We start from the raw sequence: 12,962 nt of genomic DNA on the forward strand, positions 1-12,962 counted from the left end.
GAGTCTTCAATTTTTTCTTCTTAGTGTGCTCCATCAGAATGTCAATAAAAGTCGTCTTTTTAGTCGGCTTGATGAGCAATAGCAATGTCATACCATCATTGCTTGAAATGAAGGTGGTGACTTCACAATGCTTATCGAATTACCTGCCGCTAAGCATGACGTTAAACAAAACCAAAGGAGAAGGTCTTTGCCCTTGAGGGTCTAAGAAGTTACTTACAACTGGGGACCACCTTTTTAAAGACCCTCTGTTCAAGGGCTTGGATTCGAAATCTATGAGTAAGCTTCTTAAATATGTGGAGTCGACAAGCCCTAAGGCCTTGCCAAGAATATTCAAAAAGCAATCAAAACTGCAAGCCCTAGAAGGAAGAAATACATGGTGGAGTAAATATGTTGAGTCAACAAGCCCTAGGGCCTGGGATATCTTTGCTAAGAATATTCAAAAAGCAATCAAAACCGCAAGCCCTAGAAGGAACACATACCGCAAGGAATGCATGAAGTAGCTCACTGACAAAGTAGAGCTTTTAACCTCTAAAAAATATGAAGGGTTGGTCTCTGAAGTTGAGCATAAAAGATGGCTTGAAGCTAAATGTGACTTGACTGAACAACATCTTGGGGAGGTGAGGAAGGCTAGAATATTATCCAAGGATACCTACCTCCAGCCGGAGGAGGCTAGTCAAACTCACTTCTTCAGGGCCCTCAAAGTCAAACAGACACTAAGCAGGAGTGGGTTCTACTACATCTGGATTTAGATAAATCTTATGACAAGATCACATGGTTGTTGATTGAATATGTCATGAAATCGCTAGGCTTTGGGCCATGGATGTGTTGATTGATCAGCACCCTTGGTGATGGTAGCCAATCTTAGCTCATGTTCAATGTGGGGGCATTCGAAGTCAAAATATCAATCAAGCACGGCTGCCCTCTAGCCCCTCTAATGCTCACCTTTGAACCTCATCCTCTGGTGACATTGCTCAAAGACAGTGCTGCAAGAGGGGAGATTCAAGGGCTATCTCTACCTAACAACAACCAACTTCTTGCAAAGCTATTCATGAATGATTCCCCTTTATTCCTCAAAGATTTCCCTCGAGTGATTAGGAAAGCTCTAGAAATTGTGGATACGTTTGCCATTGCATCAAGGTCAAAGTGTAATATTGAAAAATCAAGATTGATTCGATCACTATCAAAAGACAACTAGTCGATCCTTCAATGTGGACCAAGGAGATAGTGAGGAAAGGGAATATTATGAAACACTTGGGGGTCCTCTAGGAGTGGACGTTACCCACAAACAAAGACATTTATGTGTCATGGATAAGATAAGGAGCAAGATGTGAAGGTGGGAGTATTTGCTTTTGCCCTCCCCGAGCAGAGTGAAAGTGGTCAATTCATTTATGCTCCCTTTCATTGCCTTTAATGGTCCACTGCTTAAGTTATCCATATGTAACTGGAAAGAGTTCTTAAAATTGGTGAAAAGATTCTTATGGGAAAACAACACTAAAGACCCGATGCCCTGGTAGTGGGCAGGATGCGAATCCGTGGCAAGACTTGTAAAGCATGGCGATATCGGGATCTTTAACCCTAGTACTCATGCAAAAGCCCAGTGTGCCAAGTTTGTGGTGGAAATCTCAAAGCAAATCTAGGCTTGGGCTATTATGATGATGTCCATGATGGACAATGCCAAATTGCACTCGCAAGGTGGCCTATGGAAAGGGCTGGAGATGCACGATAAGTTGCTTGCCCCGCAATGGTCTAACCTGAAGCTTAGAGGAATAATGGGCGAGCTACTTTAGAAGTGTAATAGAGTGACTGAGGCTTTGGAATGGTCAAAGATAACAAGGTACTTTCACAACTCAATAACACACTAGTCCCCTTGGCTATCTAAGGCAAGAAGCATCCTTTTAAACCCTTTCTAGAGGGAGGTAACCAGAAAGATAAATAATAAAGGACCACGACGACTAGGCAAATCTTGAGACAGCAATAGCAAAAGCAGGAACAGAATAGGCCAACTGGCCTCCTAGCTCCACCTCAGTGGGATTGAAAGATTGTTGGTCAATAGAGCTTTAGAAAGGCTAGACAATTGTTGGCTACCTGACAGTGAATCCAAATTCGAGTGAGAGTGTGACGATGGTCCACGAACAAACATTTCCTTAAACGGAAAACCAAGGACGTATATAACACCCTTATGGTCTTGCCGGATTGGTTTCTTCCCCTAAACAAACAGTGGGGCAAGAAATGGTCGGAATTAAGATGGAGGTCAATCATGAAGAACACCTAGTACCCCAAGTGGCAACTTGGGATGAAGGATTTTTTTATGGAAGGTCATTTGGGGAGCCTTACCTACCAGTGTCAAGATCCTAGCCAAAGGTATTGGATCATATATGTTCTCGCAATGCAGAACGGCCAGTGAGGACCTCCTTCACTTGTTCAAGAAGTGTCTGGCTATCTGCGGCCTAACACAGAAGATTTGCAAGTGAGTGCAAAAGACCTAGAAGATAGAGTTCTTTAAGAGTGATCTCTTTCTAGGTGGGAAGGTATTTAAGAGTCAAGCGTTACTTATCAAAATGCTAGTTGTTAGATATTGCTACTTCAAACATGTGTGGAAGGCCAGATTCTATCGGATCTTTGAGAACACCCTGAAAATAGCTAGATTCACAAAGATTATACAAGAAAGTAGGGAAGCGATCGTTGCCATTGGAAAAATGAATGAACTCTAATGAATGGAACACGACAATTGGTGCCACAACCATTGGTTAGTTGATGAGTTCTTGCTCAGGTCAAGGTGTGGTCAGCTAAGACTCTCTTTGAAGCCCTTGTCAATGCCCTGGGATGGCTCCCTATCAGCCAATGTATCTGTGGTTGCTAGGAGACATCATGGCTCGTCATGAGCATGACTAGAATTTGTAATTGATTAGATTTTCTAATATAATTCAGTGGCCATTGTGAGTTTTACCACACAAAAAAATGTCACCTTTTCAATGTCCAAATAGAAGGCCATATCTTTTTTTTTGGCAATAATAATAAAAATGTGAGATAGAAAATAATACTAGCTACAAAAAATTTACAAGAAATCTGTGCACATATCAAGCCATGACATCCATGGAAGACGTAGGTAACCAGTCAAAGCTTCAGGTTGACAAGGGAGCCACCCTATCAAAAAGGAGAGAAGCATACCGTCACATAAGGGGGGAGCCCAAGTCCCCATCACCTGACTGCCCAGACCTCACACCCGAGGAGCAAGCCATTGCACAAAGGATCTTTGATCATAGACTGCTTTTGTGAGTCATGCACCATCAAATGAAGCTTCCAAAAGCCATTGACGACCACTAAACTTGCCGATCTATTGGTAGACCAACACAAAACAAGCACCTTGATACCCCACATGAGGGTTCTTCTTCCAAAAAGGCTATATCTTAAAATTACTCATTGTCCAACCTACTCAAAGTAAATAGACACAATCACACCATTCCTTCATGAAAATAAGTTTGAGCATTTATGGAGTAGGAAAGGATGCAGGCTGTCCTTTCCTCGTAATCAAGGCAACCCTTGATGGCAATTGGCAAATGGTGGGAGTCATGGGGGAGCCTTGATTATAGGGGAAAGGACACCGTGCATCCTTTCTCAGTTGTCAATGGTCTAGGGGAGGAGGGCCTCATTGAATGGGGATTGTGAGCACTGGGTTGACGTAGATGTAGGCATGCCAATGGCGTTGTTATGTTTTTCACGTTTGTTGATGTCTCACCTTTGTATAGTGTGTTTGTAATAGAACAATCGCTATAGACCAAAGAGTGTTGTGCGTTTCGGCGAAAGGGCAGTCACTTTTGTGACTTTTACCCTTCCGCCTACTACCGTTGTGTGCACAATTGGCTACGTGTCTCACCCGTTCTGAGGTATCCAGTGAATTGAACCCAGCACCTTTGTGTAGTGATGTCTCACCTTTGCAATGAATGGAGATTCAAAGTGTTGAACATTGAATCACGCTTTAGAGGGATTCCCCTTAGGAAAGCCAGTAGATTGGACGGTCGAGATCATTCAACCTCCTCCCTTGGACCTTGACGGTATGAATATGACATATGGCCCCTTAGGTTGGTCTTGCTCCACTCAAATCGCATCGTGCCAAGTGCACACTTATTGTATGTGCAAAACCTCTTCACCTTATTTTAAGCCACCTACTACCAAAAACCAAATGGATCTTAGGATCTTGAAAGGAGGCCCAATTGGGGAGACATGGCTTTGTGATGAAGGGATAATTTTGGGAGACATGATTTTGTGAAAACGAGTGTTGCAAGGATCGATAGTATCACCTTGTTTGACTTTCAAAAATTTGCTAGTATCTAGATGCAACTATAAGTGACACTAACCATTGGCTTACCAATGACCATAGAAGATGATCACAAACTTTGGATTATGAGCTTGACTTCATAGTTCTCCTACGAAGTGTTCACATATCCCAATATGTAGTGTAAAATTCACGGCTGAAAATGAAAAATCGCAATTGTATTTTCATTGGCCTTTAATTTTCAAGGTTGAAACTTGAGCATTTTAGAGCGAACGCATTAGTGGGTGGACAAAAAATTTGTGTTCAGAACATAGATATTTTTGGAAGTGCTCGACCAAATATGTTTGACCAAAATGAAAAATTATAAGGCATGCTGTATAGCACTAGATAGCTCTTGAAAAGGAAAATCTAAATCTATAATGGATGCATAATTGATTTGTAAAAAATTTACCAGTCCCCACTTTTGAAAAAATAACTATTGAAAACCAGTTCCCACCCTCAAAAATGTACCACCCATTCATGCTTTCACCCTTTAGTTGCAAACCCCACCAAATACCTTAGATTTTAGCATACACCATTGTTGCATCATTAGGTGTCCCTCACACGACGGGGGTAATCGTTAGATTCTCAATGTTTTGATGACGTGGCCTATGCGCTCTCTCTCTCTCTCTCTCTCTCTCTCTCTCTCTCTCTCTCTCTCTCTCTCTCACACACACACACACACACACACACACACACACAGGTGGGGGCTAACTTTTGTTTATCCAGCTGCACCTCTTTGAAGTGCAATTAGTGGAAGGTGGAGGGGGTAACTCAAAAAATTACCCTCCCCCCTCAGTGTGGGGGTCCCCCTTAGCTTGACCTTAGAAGCCAAGACCCAAAATATGGTTTTTTTATACACAGTGCATCATGTTGGGAAAATATCATTTTCCTAACCATACACAATTCTTTTCTATGGTTTCCAGATAGGAAATTCTTAGAAATTGAGTTATTTTCATTCACATTTCTACATATTTTTCTCAAATTTTAGGCGAGATTTTTTCATGTTCTTCTTGCTATCAACCAACGGTTTCAAGTTTGAAGCGGCATAATCATAAGCTGAGACACGCTTTTTCGAAGGCTGGTGTATAAGTAGGTTGTTTTTTGCTAGGCTTCCTACTAATTTTTAGGTTTTGGTCAACTTTATATAGGTGAAAATGCTAGTTGAAGTACTCTCTTTTTCAAAAAATTACAATAAACCACCCAAAAGAAGACATTTGAAGGGCACTCAAAAATCAACTTTTACTTTTCACTTTTTTATGCTAGAGCTTCATTGCTGACAAGTTTTCGACTCGGGGGAGTTACAAGCCTTTTCGTGCCATGTTATTAATTCCATGTCTCCTTGTTAATCACTGACTAAAGTCATCGATGCACTTAATGATCAAGTCCAAGAGGGATGAACCCCTTTCATTGGGGTCAAAATCCTGCACAACCGGTCAAACAAGGCTCCCATCCAACTCCAGATCCACGACCCTAATTTTGCCCACGATCGCCAAATGCACACCCATTCTTGATTCACAAGAAGATTTAGAAATTTTCTCATGTAGGAAAACGGAGTCTTTTGCAGTGTTTTTCATGCAATGCATAACATCATGAGCATCTGCTCGAGAGGCACCACGTACCTATCTAGATACGATTGGGGACAAGGGACTATCGGGCCGGCGGTCCCCTGTCCCCAATCATACCTAGCTAGGTATGCGGTGCCTCCTCACATAAGCTCATGATGTTGAGGTAAGTCACAATGTGGGAATTATTGTGAGAATTTGTCCAAAACTTCTTGTGATTCCCTTCCACTTTGGAGTGTGACTTAGAGAGGAGGGCCTTCCTCAGCACTAAAGGGCACGGGCAATTTAATGAAGCCCAAGCGGTTGGATCTACGATAGAGGAACTAGGACACGAGGATCGAGATGCGTGCAAGCGTAGGATGAGCCAAAAGTAAACTAGGACACGAAAAAGTAAACTCGGACAAACAAGGAGCCTGTCCGTGTTTATTTATCATGTATATGTTTCCCATCATGGACAACATGTGTGCACGGAGTCTTGGTTAGGTGATAAGCCTTGCAAGGCTCCCACGCTTGTTCAAATCTTGCGCGCGACACCTGATGTCCATTTTTTTGAGCCCTTAAACCTCCTTGAGATTCGTGTGCACGGCCCCGTTCATCCCACCGCTTAGGGGCCTCGGTAAGCCTTTGGCTTTGGCCTACTATAAAATGATGATGTGAATAGGGTATTATTATGGCGTCCACAAGGCAGATGGCTTACTGCAAGGTTGCCATGTTGATGTGCGTGGTGATGGCCCTTCAAAGTGCGATTCCAGTACAAGGTAAGCCTGCTCTTGTCTAGTGTTGTTGTTGATGATGATGTGGCTATGGTGGATGATGAAGTAGAGGCGTTGTGGCAGGATGTATGCTTACGGGGTGGGTTTGCCTACGAGGGGCCAACAACGAGCTCATCCCGAGTCCTCAGTGCCAGTCCGCCTGCCTCGACTCCTGGGTTTACATCTCCCCCTCCTGCTGCCCCGATCTCTCCTGTGCTTGTTGCACCTACGGCACCACCTGTTCTTAGGTGTACCTCTCCTCCAAATAGGGTGCTTCTCCGGTATCCCCACGCTACGTCTTGAGTTTGAAATCCGTCGACTACTTCATCTCTCTCTCTCTCTCTCTCTCTCTCTCTCTCCCCCAAACAGCTGTAACAGCCTCACTATGGTTGAAACTTTTTGGCCCATACGTCTTTTTGGTCTTTTGAAGCCATGAGCATGAGAGTAGGGGCCCACATAGTAGAACTAGTCTTGCTTGGTGGGCGTTGCTAAAGAACATCTATAGAACGTATGCAAATTAACATCAAGCATCTACCATTGAAGTAAACAAGACTCCCACTAACTTACCAACGACGGCACTGTGTGTGTGTGAGAGAGAGAGTGAGAGTGAGAGTGAGAGTGAGAGTGAGAGAGAGAGAGAGAGAGAGAGAGAGCTATAGTAGTATACCTTGCATTACCTATTTGTGTCGGTACTGCCGACAAATTAGCTCAAGCGCTATTTTTATTACGAGTATGGCTCCAAAGGAGCATCTTAAAATAGCTTCAAAATGCCTAAAAATTGCGTACAATATTTCATAGGTACCACACTTATATCACTCCCTGCAAGCAGATAGTGCCAACAAGTCCAAAGTGCATTGGCAAATTGTTAAAAAAGAGACTCGGTTTAGAAATTGTCGTGCACACTGGAGGCATAAGAATAGTGGAGTTTCCATTGATCAATAGTACAACCAAGGTTAACACATCAATGCTAGCGTTCTGCATGAGCTGCTTTGTGAGCCTTGCAATACAATGTTGTAGCAATGAATGATTAAATAAACATGATTTTGAGAGGCATATATATTTTTTTAATGTTATTATGTTTATGGGAGGACACAAAGTTAAGTGCATCAAGTAATAGAGAATATAGGGATGATATTTGAGAGAGTTAGTTGATCTTTAAAGAGAGCAGAGATTGATATTACAAATGAAGATGTTGGTGTTTAAATATAGTTGCAAGTATTTTAACGATGAACCAATCTACTTGATGGGAATTTTGCAAGTGGATTATGGTCACAATAATTGAGGGAAAAAAGAGAATGTTGTGTTAGCAGAAATAACAACTTTCAATAAGGTATGTGCGGCAGTAGGGAAAAAAAACATAAATCTTTCCTGTTTATTTAAAGAATAAGTATTTCTTGCAATGAAGGGGATGAGCTCACAGAACATTATATCCAAGCAAGGTCGTGCTAGTATGTCTACTAATGAAAGCTTTTTCTAGTATGCGTGCTACATGTAAATTCTTGCATACAAAAAGTAATTTGAAAAAAAAGTTTTCATCGGATGGTTGGTAGCGCAAAACGTCGGCTCACATTTTTGAAGGTGGATGTAGAATGTGTTCCGCTTTCTTCTTGTGTAGTTATTCATGACATCTATATACTTACGTCCGTTTTGGCGGCATGTATGAAGTAGACAGTGTATCCAATATCCGTTGTCTTTTGTTGGCTGCATTGTCTTGCTTGAGCAGCAAAATTTGGCTCTTGTTGTCCTGCAATCATGAAGACGAGCAAAGCACTACTACTCCTGCCTCTTTAATGCACTGCATATGAAAGAGGGTTTTCAAATGAATTGGTCATAAACTTCTAGATAGATAATCATTTGATAAGCTAAGGTTAAAGGTGGAACAACTCTAGATACTTCGGACAAATATTTTGAACATTAGAAATTGAAGAAACTCATTTAGGGTAAAGCTATGTATAGCAAAAAGATTATAGAGGTTTTAGGTTCTTACTATGAGCTCAAATTCATCTTGAAACTTTTGATAGATGGCAGAATTTCCTTGGTTTCTTAATTTTAAGAGAGAGTATAAAATTGAATGTGATCTATTTCATCTCTATCTTTCATATTATCTGACATGATGGGATGATGAGGAAAAGAAGGCCCTGACTTAGCTTTGATGGACCGTATGTCAAGGGAAAGGTAGTCCTCAATTTCGCACAAGCGTAAAGGGAGACCTCGTTACCTATCCAAGGCCATTGTTGAGAATCCTCCACAGACTTTATACTCAGATGAAAAAACCATGACCTCTGGCCCATCTACACAATGCTGACACACCACTCGCAACTCCCACTAACTGAGAAATCAGACCTATCAAAGGCCATTCTTAGGCGCCACACAGACTTTGTACTCAGATGAAAAAAATCATGACCTCCCAACCTCCACTATGGCAGACACATCAGAAGTCCTTCCTTCCCAGCACCAAAAACCAGGATTCCTAGTCTTTCTTACTAGCCAATCATACCCAAGCTAGATTCTGCCATGCGTTATACTGTCAGAAAAATTATATAAGTTTTGCCATGCGTCTACTGTTTATCATACCCAAGCTAGATTCGCAACTTGTCCAGAAGAAAACCAGAAAAATTATACAAGTTTTACCATGCTCTACTGTTTGTCTCAATAGGTAGTCTCTCTCTCTCTCTCTCTCTCTCTCTCTCTCTCTCTCTCTCAGAGTAAACATAGCGTTGAAGACTGTTGGCATTACTCTCCATGGTACTTGGCTTTCCTCTTTTGCATATTGTTTCAGCTGCATCAACTGCCACGGTCCAGATGCTGAGTTCTAGTGTGCTTGCAATGCAGCTCACCCAAGAAGGGGAACATGCCTTCGTGACGGCTATATTTCAAGTTCCAACCCACAGCACTCACTACCACAAGATATACCCTAATAGCAGAAGCAGCTCCAAAGATCACTGCGTCCACTCACAGTGCAGAAAGCATATCTCAACTTTACCTTACAAACAAGAATGTGTACCCGACATTGACAACTGATGACAACCATGAACGTCCTTGGACTGCACATGATTGTAAACTTAATCAAAGATATTACTCAAAAAACTCCAGTTAATATAGTAACACTGCACAATTTTGCACCCTCCAATCTTTTACCTCAATAATTACGTACATTGTATGGCAGAGGCAGACCAGGTGAGGGTATAAAACCAATTGCAGCTTCTTCCAAACAAGTGTAGCTAACATCATCAAAATGCCAAGACTGCCTTTCCATTCTTGAATCAAACTCTTACCTCCCAAGAGCAGAGTAGGCCAGTCATGTACAGACAGTAGATTGATAGTACAAGTCAAGGATGTCAAGGAGCCTTAAACTTCCACTTATGCACATTAACAATAGAATTTTGAAAAGCTGGATGCACTGTTCATGCAAATCATACAAAAGCGTAAGACGCATCTACATAGCATTCGACATCCCATAAGAAACTGCCAAATGCGACAGCTTCAAGGACTAGGTGCTTCAACCCTGCAAAGCTGATTTTCATCACATCATCCTTTGCAACCTTCATGGATCCATCCGGAGATATAACGACTTCTGGTCGCCCAAACAGAGCCTCTGTATGTTTCTCAAGTACCCTAAGGCTCTCGCCCGACCGAACTGTTGCAATCCTTTGAAGCATATCCTTGTCAATAGACATAATATATGACTGCAACTTGGTAGGGGATGGTCTAGGACCACTAATTGGTACAGGACCAGGTCCAGCTCCTCCCAAGCCCCGTAATGCAAACATAGCTGCAGCGACAATCTGCTCTTGCTGTGTGCTACTAGGTGTGGCTTCATCGACAACGTCTGCTGCCTTCTCACCCAAGTCGACCTTGGAGGGTAATATCTTGATAGTCTTATCAAGTTGATACCGCTGAAAAATTCTCCTAAGGAAATAGCCATAGATGATGGAAGCTGCGTACACTTGTCCAACTCGAACCTTGCTTATTTGTGCAAAAGTATTTTGGTCCAAGTACTCAGAACCTCCTTGACCACCAAGAACAAGAATCATGTGCTGGGCAACTAGGTCCAAAACTTCTCCAGAGTGCACAGCCTCCAGCTCTTTCACCTGAATCTGCCACGGCTTCTCGAGTGACGTTATTGACTCAAGGTTGGGTACCATGGAAATGCCTGATCCTACAAACTTCTGAACAATGAGGGTGTAGATTATCTCTTCCAATGCTCTTTGCCTTTCCTGCTCTTTGAGCTCAGCAATCCGTCTGCAATGACAAAAACAAAAAACCAAAACCATTCAAGAGGGAGGAATCAGCACATGCTTCTGAAAGTAAGATCACAAATTCTACACCACACGAACACCACACTTGTTCTCTCCTACCAAATCAATCTAGCTCATACATATCCAATATTTAGACACTATACCTGTAGAGGACAAGCTCGGAACCCTTTGAGCTAGGCTCAGTGGAAGAATCCTGCAAAGTACGATTCTCAGCAAGCTTCTCAAGCTCTTGCTCAACAGCAGCAGGAACAAGATGGGGATGGCTTTGAAGAAGCTGTGCCAAGTACTGACCGGTAGGAGACTCTGGCTGGAACGGAGCTATCGGAGACCCACTATCTTGAGTATCACCACTTGCTCTAACAACTGCCAACTTGACACTGCCCCTGTTTCTCCTCAACCTTGACTTTATCCCTCTCTGAATATCCAACTACAGAGATAAAAGAGAGACAAAGCTCAGACCAATCTCTACCTTCACAGGTAGTCACACATCAGTGAGTAGCTAGTAAACCCAAACAATGGTTGACACAAAGGAGACAGTCTTTGTCATTCCACAATGGCAATTCCAATGCAGAAATTTCCATGTTTCAATTGCCAAGGCTCAATAAAGAAGTAAGATCTACACAAAAGGAAAATAAAAAATGCACCTTTAAAAGACCTGTCTGCACACAGAAGTTTGAGCGGAGAGCCCCCCGCGGGATCTGAACAGAAGACTTGTGTGAGAGGGCTGCTAGGGGAGCCGCAGCTGTTTGCGGAGAGGCCTGCGCCGCAAATGTGCAATCCATGGAGCTAAGTGGCAAAGGAGGAGAATTAAGATGTCTTGCAAACACTGGACTCGCTTCCTTCTGAGCCTGGTAAAAAAAATGGCATACCCAGGGTTATCAATAATCAACAGCATCATCATTCATCCTCTCAGGCACATATGAAGCACCGGGCAACCCAAAACAAGAGCGCCATGCAAAGTTTCACACAACGCGGATGCAAGAAAGATACCACAGGCAGCGTCTGCGGCCCACTAACAAGATTAAACAGCAGCAAATCGAGCTGAGATAGGAAACCCTAACAGATCGACGTCATACCTTTTGGTCGACTCTGAAGATGCCGAAAAACAGGGTAACGAAGAGGAAACCAGACAAATGAATGAATGGGTAGAAAAAGGATGCCAACAAATCAAATTTGTGGCTGGTCTCCATTAAGCCAGATCTTTTGCCACGTAGTCACCCACCCTTTGCCTGGCTGAGGCTGGCCGCTGGCTCTCTTCGCATTCACACGTTTGGCTAGCCTAGTCCCTGCTCCCCCCACTCCCTAGAAACTTCCTCCATGAAAGGGTGTGCACATGGTAGGTTCTGCAACCTGCTGCGGCTCCAAAATCTGACATGGCATTAAGATTTCAGCCGTTGCGGTTTTTGCATCAAAGTAAGACAGCGGACATAGTTGGCCACCGTTTTTGCAAGTATTCCGGGTTTGTGATGCCTAATGAAGAAAATATTGCATTTTCTCGTATTACATGCATATAATGGTTCTAGCAGCTTCGTCCGTGAAAGGTGGAATTGGGAAGTCAAGGAACCGTTGGGCCACATGTGCACACTCTTTGAGAGACCCAAGGACCGGAGAGGTTTCATACCGAGGGCAGTGCATATGAGAGCGCGATCACTCGCATGGATGTTAGTTTTCGTCCTTTTAGACAAGGATCACTAGAATGAGAGCGAGACACAAGAAGAGAAGTTTTAATGTCGTAGAAACAATAACTAGGATAACCAATCCAGTACACTTCGGCAATAGAAACATTATTCCTCTTCTTATTTAAATACACGGACACACCCATGAGAGAAGTAGTTATAACATCGTAGGAGGTTCAGTCAGTTCAGTCAGTGAAATTGGAATAGAGAGCAGAGATTGCACTGAAATAGTTATCTGAACTGAGATAGTATACTAAAATGACAGACATATTGGACAAGTGGAAAAGTGTTTGCAGTTTTAGATTCATAGTTCAAGGACAATCAGTACAAGGTATAACGGTTTGAAGCTCAAATGATTACAGCAGTAATGATTACAAGACGAAGTTACAGGCAAAGAG

General features: G+C 42.6%; 1 protein-coding gene across 1 annotated transcript; it reads right to left on the minus strand.

Moving 5' to 3' along the window:
• Nucleotides 1-9,807: 9,807 nt before the first annotated feature.
• Nucleotides 9,808-12,122, minus strand: LOC147445713 (UV-B-induced protein At3g17800, chloroplastic-like). Its single transcript, XM_086525153.1, has 4 exons — nucleotides 11,965-12,122; nucleotides 11,533-11,736; nucleotides 11,032-11,315; nucleotides 9,808-10,871 (listed from the first exon to the last, which is right to left on the minus strand). The coding sequence occupies exons 1-4, from the start codon at nucleotides 12,076-12,078 to the stop codon at nucleotides 10,043-10,045; spliced, it is 1,431 nt and encodes a 476-aa protein (XP_086381279.1). The 5' UTR covers nucleotides 12,079-12,122; the 3' UTR covers nucleotides 9,808-10,042.
• Nucleotides 12,123-12,962: the final 840 nt, after the last annotated feature.

The sequence above is a fragment of the Adiantum capillus-veneris genome, chromosome 12, assembly GCF_014529385.1.
Source record: "Adiantum capillus-veneris isolate H3 chromosome 12, ASM1452938v2, whole genome shotgun sequence".
NCBI classification, from domain to species: Eukaryota; Viridiplantae; Streptophyta; class Polypodiopsida; order Polypodiales; family Pteridaceae; genus Adiantum; species Adiantum capillus-veneris.

Bases quoted from the DNA above. Each gene is read 5' to 3' on its own strand.
- LOC147445713 (XM_086525153.1), bottom strand. From the start codon at position 12,078: ATGGAGACCAGCCACAAATTTGATTTGTTGGCATCCTTTTTCTACCCA. The intron at 11,737-11,964 runs GTATGACGTCGA...TTTTTTTACCAG, and splicing joins TCTTCAGAGTCGACCAAAAG to GCTCAGAAGGAAGCGAGTCC. The intron at 10,872-11,031 runs GTATAGTGTCTA...TTGTCATTGCAG, and splicing joins TCCGAGCTTGTCCTCTACAG to ACGGATTGCTGAGCTCAAAG.